Source organism: Amphiura filiformis, chromosome 11, assembly GCF_039555335.1.
Source record: "Amphiura filiformis chromosome 11, Afil_fr2py, whole genome shotgun sequence".
NCBI classification, from domain to species: Eukaryota; Metazoa; Echinodermata; class Ophiuroidea; order Amphilepidida; family Amphiuridae; genus Amphiura; species Amphiura filiformis.
In genome coordinates this window covers 46,710,655-46,723,200 of record NC_092638.1, presented here as the reverse complement: position 1 = coordinate 46,723,200, position 12,546 = coordinate 46,710,655, and the positions used below count along the sequence as shown (strand labels likewise).

Sequence of the window (12,546 nt, the reverse complement as noted above, 5' to 3'; positions counted from 1 at the left end):
CAGGGAGCAAACACAAGTTTAAGACATCTTGGAAACCATTGAGAGTAGAAAATGGCCCGGAAGCAACGCCAACGGAAGCGATTAAGGGACGAGCTGCAACATTACTTGGGAGAAGTCAACTGGTATCAACAAGCACAAAACAGAGACACATGGAGACATCATGCTGAGGCCTTCATCCTGCAGTGGATTGATAATGGCTGAAAAGTAAGTAAAAGTAAGTAGGTAAAGATGGTGACTGTAAGCTGGTATTACATAGGGATTAACTGGTTGGTGCACCACAGCACAGGGGCATGAGGGGAAGGGCATGTAGAGATTTGTAACATTATGTAATTTCCCGAAAATTAGTTTCCAAAAATTACAAGCTCCAAAAAAGGATCAATTAATTGGCATTCACCTTTGAGAAAGGTAACAGATTGGATTGCCAAAACTGTATGGGAAAACAAGTGAGTTTTTCTTGGAATTTTACTTTAAACTTTTTAATCTACATGCCCATTATTTCCCTAAATTCTCCAGGATAGGGTAGGTTGGGGAAGAATACTTGAATGGTGCATTAAATATAATATATGAACTTAAAAACAGTACTCAGATGATTTCATTACAAAATATATATGATTAAAGAGTTTAACTTCAACACTACACTATTTTTCGCTCACCTGGAACGTTTTAGTGTTGTGGAAATAGTGTAGTGTAGTTAAACTCTTTAATCATTTTATCTACCACTACGTATGAATATCCACTCGTATAAAATATATATGGTTTAAGCTTTATTGGATCTATTTTCTTACCTCTGAATCCTGTATAACCTCTTCGTTCCATGGCCAACTGAATGACAAACACCACATGAGCTGCTTTCATCACTGCATCTAACTCCTTGGCTTGAGTTTTCTCATCTTGTACACAATAAGAAGCACACGCTATGAGTTGATTGTTGAGATGCCCATCATCACATTGGATGAGGAGTAGACCTGGGTTCTGTTTGCAACTAGTGAAGAAGTCCCTGTGTCATGGCAACAAAATAATGGACAATGTGGTCAAAGTTTAGAAACTGTTGTGTGTTATTTCTGGCAATCAAGCCCAGAAAAAATTTCTACCAACCGACCTACAAACTGACATATTTTTAACTGCACAAAAGAATACTGACCCTTAGTTTTTTGGAAATTCCTTTTCTTTCAGAATTTTGACATCCTGAAGCATAAAAGAAAGTTTTTTCACACTTCTAAAAATTTTTAAACATGAATTAAGTGATCAGAGATTCACCCACACATAACTACAATCCCAGTTACGAGTAGTTGGAACACTTGTGTAAAACTAGGACTATTTTAAAACTGTATTTTTGTTATAATTGACATTCTAATATTGTATTTTGTTGGGTGTGAAGTCTGAGCCCATTCTGACTACTACAAAGCTCTCTTGCCCCACCAATCAATGTTGGGTGTCTCTAAGAGGGCGTGACCAAGGTCCAAACAAAACTGTGCTATACACTGAGAAGAAAATACATTGAAAGTAATGGACTTGTTAGAATGGAAAGGAAAGAACAAACAAACAAAAAAAACCTTAACATTTTCATCTTACCTAACTTCACTACAGAATTGCTGCTCAGTATGGAAGTTTTGAAGAAAGACAATGTTGACTGGAATATGAAGAGTGCCCTCAAGTTGATCACAATCCCTGCTTCCAAGGAGACGTGAATGGGTGGTTACCTGCAACCAATATTGAAATTGAGACATTGTTAAAAATAATAGAGACAATTTAATTAACTGTTTGGGGTTATAACATAAACTAGAAAAACAGATGCTGCTCACTCTGAAAGCAGTCAAGTTAGCTCAATCGGCGTGTTAAGACTCCCGGTACATTGATATGTAGCTGTGAGAGTTTGAACTTTGGTGCAGTCTGTGTTTATTCTCGTGGAATAATTGGGCTAAGACAAGGAACTAACTGTCTTGGTTACCGGTACAAGAACTTAGGGAGCTGATCCTAGCTGCGATGGTTTATTATGGTTTGAAAAGGGTGTGCGCTTCCTAATATCAAGTCTCTGATTGTTGCTTAATGGTTTATATGATATATCTTTGGCCACAATGGTCAGCAAATTCCTGTAAAGTGTGTTGAGCCTTGTGGGTTTATGCCTGTATATAGCGCACTATAAATCACTACACTTGCCCTTGGACCCATCCACCCAGATTCAATATAATTGGTCACTGTGACACTTAAGAAAGAGAGAAATAATGACTTCCAAAAAATTACCAGCTACTCCCAGAACTGGTTTTTGCACTTTCTCAATTACGCATCACTCAGTTTGCTTGAGCTTCTGTTTGTATTGTTTTTAAATATCTAAGAAACACTATGCCATAGTCTAAAGTAATCTAGTTTCAACAGACAAAATTGCAGTAATCATGAATTTGTGCTTTTCAGACAAAATTTGTTACAATCTGTATTTATGAACAAATATTATGCAAAGCTTCAAAATTTTGAGCACTGTCAAAGTCTCATGAAGAATGACCATTCCAATCGCCTTTAATAAACCCAATCGCCATTCTAACTTCCGGTTTTTGAAAGCAGATTTGGGACACTTTGACCTCTGACACATCGGGAAAATTGACATAATTATTATTATTTTTCTTATTATTGTCATTATATTGATCATTAAAAATATTAAATAATTAAAAATAAAATACTCATATTTTTTATATTTGTTCTAATTATTGTAAAACATTTAACAAAAACCCAATATTTCTGAATTTTCTGAAAGGTCAAAGGACAAAGTGTCCCAAAGCTGCAAAAACTGTCCTACAATACATTGCAAACTTCCAATGCCGATTTGGCTTATTGTTTGCTACTTTGGTGAAAGTTCATTTATCTGTTGAAACATTTTGTTACAAAATAATCTTACATAAGCCATGATATCCTTGTCTGCAGAGTATTGGTCCACCTGGAGCTGACATTGTTGCAGATAGCTTACTAGACTGGAATGGTCTTGGCTAAAATAGTCATCCTTGATGCGTTCTACTTCTGATTTCAAAAGCTTTGACTCGCTGAGCCTCATCACAGAGTCTGGCGTTGCACACTGCAGTAGTAGTACCTTGACTTTCTGAATTACCTGTTAAAGGAAAAGTAACATACAGTTTCTCAATTTTGTCCAGGTTTTTTTAACTACAGTCCAACCTCTCTTATCCGGCCATGATGGGACCAAGCATTGTCCGGATAAGTGAAAAATCCGGATAATTGAATTACATGTAATTCTGCATTGATTGTCCCAAGTACTGAAATGGTGACAACAAAAGATTGTTTAAACATGGTGTAATAACACTGAAAGATGGCTTTAGAGTGCTTTTTGCAACATAGATGTCATTCTAAGCATTCAGAGCATGGAATTACCTGTGGTAAATCATTAAAAACATATTTCCCTGTGAAGAATTCACATCCGGATAACAGAGAGATCCATATAAAAGAGGTCCGGATAAGAGAGGTTGGACTGTATATGAGATACTGTGGGATTAGATCATGCTCTGAAACTATGCTTATTGTATTCTGTGCCTTCGAACTCCCAATAAATGTTCAGACAAGGGTGTAGCGTTAGTCATCGGGCATTAGACCTGAATGAAGTGGGATCGGCTATTTTGCCATCATTTCCTGAGATTCATAGAAATGATTTTAAAAAGGGCTTGACCATAGCATAGCTCCTCCTAAAACAGCTTCCCCATTAAATCTGGGTGGGTGCTGATTAATTTCACATAATGCAACTGCAATATATAAACAGGAGCTATTGACCTGTATTGCATTCCTCATCCCCTCTGAGAAAAGCTGTGAAAGAACTTAGGCTAATGAAACCAGCCAAGTTCCAAGCCCAGCTGAGCCCTCAATAAGATGTCATGATAACCAGTAGCTCTTTGAGCTGCAAGTTACTGCTCAACAGATTTGGATGAATATAGGAAATTGGTTTTTGCCAATACTAAAACTAATGGGGATGTGTGTATTTATGCTGTTGATTTCTTTAAGCAATATCAAAGAGCTAGCTACATACCAAATTCTTCCATTCTTGGTCACCATCAGTCTGATTCAATTCCTTGCAAACTTGAAACACCAGTGATGCCAGTGTGTCACCATGGTAACCAACAAATGCATCTGATATCTCAAAGGTGTGCCTGCTGTGTCAATGGAAAAAATACATACCACAAATATGTCAGTATTATTTATAAGTAAACAATATATGCAGAGAAACTAACCAGGTAATAATATAAAATAAAGAAAGGGAGCAAAGAAAATTTGGCTGAAGTAGGATTTGAACCAGCAACCTCTGGTTTGTGAGACCAGTGCTCAAGTATTTAAAGCTGCATCATCACTGATCCCTTCTACTGTGGCAACAGCATGGTTTCATAGCTCTGATCATCGCCCAAGCAATGATACTGGTAATTGGAATCGCTGTCCATCATAGGGATGGATAGCTCAGATGGCAGAGAACTGTCATTGCAAATTAAAAGTTGCCGGTTTGAGTCCTGCTTCAACCAAATTTTCTTTGCTCCTCTTATTCATATTATTTTTAAGCTTAAAAAATATATTGATACACATTGCAAATGAGAATATTCAAATTCTTAAATATTTTTAAATATTTCTGTTAAAACAGAAGAACAGTATCAGAGGGGGCAGGATATGGGAACTCTCTCTCCGTAGACACCAGAGTCTAAACCAGCACTTAGGGAAATCTCCCCCCCACCCCTTGGTTATGAATTATCGTGATCATAAAATGGTCAAAAATTAATAACACATAAATAGCCCCATCACTGACTTTTCTCATGTATCATACCACTTACTTCTGATGTTGGTGCAACATATTGATGGATGAAAATTTGTTCACCCACTGCTCCAACTCCTTCAGCAGATTTTGTTGAGCATCTGTCAACATGGTGGAGGTTGCTAGGAAATGCTTCTCCAGTCTGTTGATGAGAGGGGTAGGGAAACGCTCATAGACGACATCCTTGTCTGCAATAACTATCAGCCTGGGGGAGTAAAAAAAACCAAAAAAACACAATATTTGGATATTAATGATGAATTCAAATTCTAAAAAGGCTACCACATCAATAATGGTCACAACTCTGGACAAACTGTAACAATTTGCCTAATGATGCAGATAGGCTCCTTTGCCTCAGAAACAATTTCACATACAAATAGAGAGCGCCCTTTTTTGGTCCGTGTCCTTATTTGCTTTGTTGGGATTTTTACGGGAGGGCACATTTAGCATGTGCCTAAAATTCCAGTAAAGTCAAGGGAGCTCATATGCACCATAAGGGGAATCTTTTTATGGTTTCAATGATTTGTATACATATAAAGTAGGAATGCAGGCAGATTTAGTGTCTATCATAAAGATCTGGATCTGGATTGGTTACTCCGTATAAGCAGATACCTGCATCTCAACAGAGGTTTGACCTTTGAATCCTTTTCTGGAGCAAATTAAATGAAGTGGTTCCTAATGTTGTGAGGAGGCTGTTCCAGTGAGGTATGGTCCAGATCGTACCAATACAAATCATACAAATAATATATTCCAGTATTATCCCTAACACTTCCAGTGTGGTTTGGGTGAAGTGCCCGATGTATGGGGTGCCCTATGTATTACCTGTATTTATGGAAAAACACCAGAATGTAGAATTTTGTGGTATTTGGTAGGGATTTGGTTTAGTCAATAGCACAATGTGTGAGATCTACCTTACACAGATTGGCAAAATTGGAAAAATTTTCAACACTATTAGGGTAAGGATTCAAATTTGTATTAGCCGAATATTTGAAATGTTTACCTGAAGTCTGTATGCACTCTGCATTTCACTTTGTGTGTCCCTAAGCCCAAGTCCACATATCTCTGTCCTCCAAAGTACACATAGTATTGGTTGAGTGCATCATAGAGACTCTCATACAGGTTCTCTAGGTTGAGCAAGACAACTGTACGACCAGTCTCCATGCATACCTTGATACGATTGATGTTCCTACACACCTGAAATTGAATGACATAAAAACATTTTATTTCACAACTTTAGAATATGATAAAAATACAAATGCCACAAATATAATATGCTATAGTGTCTTGTCCCAAGTAGAGCGTAATGGCATGTTGGATTCTGCAGTGGCAGATGTGAATCGTCTACGCCGTTGTGTCACCAGAGTACAGACATATCATCCTTCTACGCGTGTGTATATGCCGCATGGGATTTAGGTTAGTGAGCATGATTCAAATCTGCCACCGCTAAATCCTACATGGTTTTACTCTCAACTTGAGAGGAGACGGACTATACCAACTATATCATAGACTCATTAGTAGTTGAAAAGATAAAAGCTGCTGTAGAAAATCCTGTCACCACAAGATTTAGTTTTTGAATGAGGTCCAGGTTTTAGGCAAAAAGCAAAGTTGAATGTTTGAAGCATAAGTACAGTAATATCACCCGAAATATGAAGGACCAAGATTAACCCTTACGCTCCTGAATACTACAAAATACTACTTGATATATGCGCTGTTCGTGCATGCATCCCTACGTGGTGTGATGACGCAATCGCCCTAAGTGATATATAAACGCACGGTTTAGCTGGCCAGCGAAGCCCAAGACCTGTGGCAAAGTGTCGCCGACCGAGTGCTTGGCATGCGAGGGGTCTCGGGTTCGAATCCCACCCAGAGCAAACAACTTCTTTCCTTCTTTTCTCTCTTTCTTCTTTCCTTCTTTCCCTTCCCGTCGCCAAAAAGGCCCTAGGCGGTTAGGGTTAGGTTACCACTATCGAAACTCAGTATAGGCTTCCTTAACCCTTACGCTCCTGAATACTACAAAATACTACTTGATATATGCGCTGTTCGTGCATGCATCCTACGTGGTGTGATGACGCAATCGCCCTAAGTGATATATAGGCACGGTTTCGCTGGCCAGCGAAGCCCAAGACCCGTGGCAAAGTGTCACCGACCGAGTGCTTGGCATGCGAGGGGTCTCGGGTTCGAATCCCACCCAGAGCAAACAACTTCTTTCCTTCTTTTCTCTCTTTATTCTTTCCTTCTTTCCCTTCCGTGCGCCAAAAAAAAGGCCCTAGGCGGTTAGGGTTAATAATATATATCAGCAGAAGTTGGAAAATAATTTCTTTAGATATTGGCAAATATCTGTTGAATGTGAGGTTGTAAGTGCTAAACCAACCATACATACCTGTGTATATTCTTGATCATATGGAAAGCTACTTCCAAATATGGTAATAGCATCCTGCTGATGGAGTAACTGTTGCTGTACAATAGGCAAAGCTGCATAGTTCTCTGTCAAGATTAGTAGATAGCGAGTCTCACTGAAAATAATATGAATGTTTGGGAAGTTATGATGTAGTCATGTGAAAGAAGTAACATTATTTGCCTATAAGGCCAAAAAAAAAAAGTTGTTTGCTTGCCCTCGTCCGACCGACCGTCTCGGCAGTCCCGACTGTAGAACTTTTTTTTTTGAAAAAATTTTTTTTTTACGATTTTCCCAAAAATGGCATGTGTTTTTCGTCTGAAAAACCGATGATTTAAAAGAAACGTTGTAAAATACCATATCCTGCATGTTTACGTGTCCGGCTGTACCTGACTGTCGGGTTCCGCAATTTCGTATACCACCTCAGTGTCTAAGCTCTAATACAATTTGCTATCCACCTGCACATTTCGGACAGCGCATCTAGGGATGAGTTTATTTACAGGCAAAATATAACTGTGCATATCGTGCAAGAATGGATACAATATAGCAGATGTTAAAATATGGTAAAAGTAGATAAAATTTGAAAACAGTTGTACCAGATATTCATTTCTTGTTTATAAATATTTAGAATCATGATATTTGTTCGTATCGACTAGGAAGTAACATTGCACTATTTTTTTCAACATGTTTGTTGAGGCTACTTTTATTAAGAGCACAAATCGCTTGGTATAAATATGATTTCACTTTAAACATGGCGGACACAACACAAGTAGCGCTAGCTGTACAGGTGAAGCAAGGGCCCGAAAACGCTGATTAATATGATAGTTTTGAAAAGCAGAAAACACTACATGTAGGAGAATTGTACACTTCATTAAGCGTGGCGTACATGTAGAAGAGCTACAATTGTTTAAGGTGCAAGTGGCGAGCACAGATGCTGGACCATGGCGTGATGTTGCTGCTACGGAAATGCTTGAACCATTAATTGCATTCGCCGATTTGGTATTCGCCATGTCTGTTTCTGGGAAACGGAAAAAAACAACAACAAAAAAACAAACTTTTCCCGACCAACCGACCCAATTTTTAAAATCCATTCGAGGGCAAGCAAACAATTTTTTTTGGCCTAACCAAAGTGAACTGATTCTGTTGTCCACTTAAAAAAAGAAATGATATTGGGTCTGAAGAAACAACATGTGTGAACTTTGAACCACACATGCATGTATTGTTACACCTAAAATATGCATAATGGATTGCTTTTTATCCTCAATTTTCTCCACTTTCATCTCAGCTTAAACAATGCTAAATTTAAAATCTTTACTGTATTGTTTTGATTCACCAACATACAAAATAAATAGAAACACATGATGCTGTTTGAAAGTCAATTTTTATTTTTATTTATTGACGTTTAGACAATAATAACTGCGCACCATCTATTTTGAGGTCATTGTGTGAAATTGGAGGGTTTTGTTTTGGGCGAGGGGCGGTAGCTCCCGGGAAAAACTCGAGGCCCAAAACAAAACCCGACAATTTCACACAATGACCTCAAAATAATAATCTAAATTTATTATCATTCATTCATTACGTCGTATCTAATATTTTGAACAAATCAAAATGGCATTTTATGTTATTTTATAACATTAAGCGCTGTTAAATATAACCAGTTTTAATCATTGTTGTAACCTACCCTACAAAAAAATCAACCAGGCAAATATAACATTCGCGCCGACAACAAGAGCTACCAATCACAGAAGCGCGACGGCATCCCGTAGGCGTGTGTGTTGCCGTAACGCGTAGCTTATACACGCACGCAGAAGTTATTGTTGCGCGTCTGGAGTCATTGTGAGTTATTAATGACCTTGCAATTAGTGCGCGGTCAGGCTATCAATTTCTTTTGATTGGATTACAGGCTTTGCATATATTAATGAGGTTATGAATATGAAATAATGAATGCAAAGAGAACCATGTTTACAGATACGCTCAAACTTACCCATGTCCTGTGGCTTTTCTGTCAAGACTTGCTTTCAGAAGCCCTGCTGGACTGCAATCTGGTTCAACTTCCCTGGGCTACAAGACCAAAAATAATAATTGACAATGACAATAACTAAAATAAAAAGCAGAACTACTTTTACAAAGTTTGGGTACTCTATCACTGATTGGCTGCTCATGCAATCTGCTGAAAGTCAGAAACAGTTTTAAGCCCCTCCCAGCTAGCAAATGTTGACTGCAAACATGTAGGGCCTACTTCTTGTAACAAGAATTCTACTTGACATATAGAATATTTATGAGTTCTTGACTGTAATTGTAATATTCGAAGAATTTAATGGGCTAGCTGCTGTTACTTCAGAAGACCTTGGCATGGAAGTACTTGGCTGTCTTCATTAGGATGGCAGATTATAGATTCTATGGTTGGGTATCAGATACTATTCACACAATGACTGAGCAATAAAAACAATAAACAAATTCTCCTTATTTTACAGCATGAATGTTCAAATTTCATAATAATTCCATCATAATTAAAAACAAGGCTGACAGAAATAAATTACAATTTTTGCTTAAAGAGGTACCAGCACATCTGGATTTATTCATAAAATGTTACACAAGCTTAGCATTTTATAGCATAACATAATCCATGATAATAAAATTGTCCAACTTGCCAAGGTCCTGACCATCTAAAAGAACATAGTGATATGTAAGGACAAGGTTACTTGCCCAAATCCTAGTATAAACATTTCGTAATTGTTGGTATTTAGTTTCCTGCATAAACCTGCCAGTTGACCAGGCCAACGACGGTGGACCTTTAATGTAAACACAGTCTACGCCCCCAGAGACTTAACAGACCTGAAACAGGGTGAGGGTCTTTATAAAAAAGAGGAAAAAAGCTGAAAATACTCCAAAAAAAAATGCTGAAAAAAGGCATAAAATTGGGGTAAAATGGCTCAAATTGGGCTGAAAATAAAAGAAAACACATAAATTTCAGGAATTAAAAAGAGGAAATCAGCTGAAAAGAGGAAATGTTTCAGGTCTAAGACTGTTGCTTTTAGAGATCCACACATCACAGAATTAACTCACCTTCATATTTGCCAATACTTTTAATGTATCTTGTTTCCTGAACATTTTCACTTGATCTTCCGCAGTAGGCAATCCTCCAAAGTTGCGTCTCACTGAGTGCTCTATCTGTGCCCAGGACGGACTATAGCCCGATTCCTTTGTGATATGGTACACCATTTTGATCAGGCTGTAAATAGATAATTGCCACAATAACAGTGAAAAATAAAATAAAATACCAATATTGAAACTGATGGTTTATCAGTTAATTCCCCTCTCAGAGACATGCTTAAAGCCACAATGTTGTAATAAAATTATTTCAACTCCAAAACATAGGATTTGTTTGATTTGTAGCACAAATTATACCAGTTATGTTTTGCTCAGTTAGCAGTTCTTCAAGTCTTTACCTCCACACCAAATCAGCCCTGTAAGACTTGAAGTTAGTTCTAAATCAGTACCATAAGTCCACTCTCTCCATTCCAAATTACGTCTTTCAAAGTCCTGTTTCAATATTTGAATCCAGTGGCGTGTCGGGGGGCTTTGGAGGCTGAAACCCCCGCACTTTGTTTAAAAAATCATGTAAAATCAGCCATTTTTTGGTGATTTTAGCCATTAAGCCCCCACCTACATGTAACTCTAAAAGGCCCTCTGAGCCCCCCGCAGGAAAAGATCCTGGACACGCCGGTGTAATGGGTGTTGCTTATCTCTACTTAAAGGTACATACAGGCTTTTATTTTGGCAACAAAAGGTAAGACCAACTTACCAATATTTCGATAGATTGTGTAAGTTGAGGTTAAAAAGCCTGACCCTGTTACTGAATTTGACTCAATTTTTATATAAAATAGAGTATCCTCAATAACTGGGTTATCCTGCTGTGTGTTTATTACAGGACTGTCATCATATATGGGTAATTATTTTTTGAGATCTTATTCACCTTTCTCCTTGAAGGCAAAATTGAAATATATTTTGCTGGCAAAATGACTGTATATACCTTTAAACTTAATTACTGATTATCCACCCTTTGAAAATAGTAAATGACTTAACAAACCCAACAGACCCCAACAAATACAAAGAGTTAGGGTCGGTTCATAGTGAATATTCGAAGTCGAATATTCGGCTTCGAATACGTTTTGGGCGTCAAAATATATGCGGCTCGAATATAAAACTATGAACCGGAGAAAGATATATTTCTACAATTCACAGCGTTGCCCGACTGTTAACAAGTATTGCCCGTTGACCAAGGTAAGCAAAATTTAGAGAATTTCTTTAACTTGAAGTTAATAAAATCATAATAGGTAAACTCTATTGAACTATTGTCATGATTTAATGTCTGTATAAATGGGTCTAAATAGGAGCAGTGGCGTAACCAGTGGGGGCTGGGGGTGCAAGCAGCCCAGGACAAAAAAAACCTGGAAAAAGAGTAAAAAATTGGGAAAGGGGAAAGAGAGAAAAGAGGAAGAAAAAGAGGGAAGAAAGGGAAAGAAGAGAAAAAGGGAAGGGAGAAGAGAAAAAGGGAAAGAAAGAGGAAGAGAAAGGGAAAGAAGAAAAAGAGGGAAGAAAAGAAAAAGAGGGAAGAAAGGGGAAGGGATAAGAGAAAAGGGGAACTGACTCAAGGGAGAAGAGAAAAGGGAAAGAAAGAGAGAAGAAGATCTATAGGCCTACTACTTTCATTGTGAAATTTGTACTCTGAAACACTGATATTTTCTAATATGCCAAAAACCAGGAGCTTCATGGCGCTCAGCCCTCTTGACCACCGCCTGGGCTTTGCCCCTGGACCACTGGACCCCACCGACTCCACCCGTTTAACGCTTCGTGGCAAGCGAGCTTTCTCTCAAACATAAATACTAAAACTTTTGATCAGAAATTGGGAAATTTTTCAATGCCCCCCCCCTCGGAAGGTCAGGTCTGGTTCGCCCCTGACCTGAATAGGAGTCAAAAAGATTTGCTTTTTCGGGGCATTTACGACCTGCCTGTAACAGGTGCGGAGGTTGACCCATACCTTCTTGTAGGTTTCAACTGCAAAGCAAATCAAGAAATGAATGAGTCAATAGATAAATAAATAAATAATAAATAATAAATAAATAAGTCAATAAATAAGTCAATAAATAAATAAATAAATAAATAAATAAATAAATAAATAAATAAATAAATATCATAAGATATGATTGAAGAGACGACAAATATGACATCACTCACAAGTGTTATATATGAGACCACCCACGGTGACCCACCAAATATATATCTGTCGAGTTCAACAAAATTCAACTCCACAAATATGTTTCCGGTGAATACTTTTTTCATTGGCTGATATCCACTTGAGATCGGT

The 12,546-nt window shown here is 37.8% G+C and overlaps 1 protein-coding gene across 1 annotated transcript in view; it reads right to left on the bottom strand.

Annotated features, from left to right (window-relative positions):
• LOC140163729 (E3 ubiquitin-protein ligase rnf213-alpha-like) overlaps positions 1-12,546 on the bottom strand; it is a 175,020-nt gene that overhangs the window by 88,595 nt on the left and 73,879 nt on the right. Inside the window, exons 48-56 of the mRNA XM_072187044.1 lie at positions 10,245-10,410; positions 9,163-9,239; positions 7,164-7,296; positions 5,784-5,977; positions 4,806-4,991; positions 4,019-4,142; positions 2,888-3,094; positions 1,573-1,700; positions 786-997 (exon numbers count right to left, since the gene is read on the bottom strand). Coding sequence (XP_072043145.1) covers positions 786-997; positions 1,573-1,700; positions 2,888-3,094; positions 4,019-4,142; positions 4,806-4,991; positions 5,784-5,977; positions 7,164-7,296; positions 9,163-9,239; positions 10,245-10,410 — 1,427 coding nt within the window. The remainder of the gene's footprint in view (positions 1-785; positions 998-1,572; positions 1,701-2,887; positions 3,095-4,018; positions 4,143-4,805; positions 4,992-5,783; positions 5,978-7,163; positions 7,297-9,162; positions 9,240-10,244; positions 10,411-12,546) is intronic.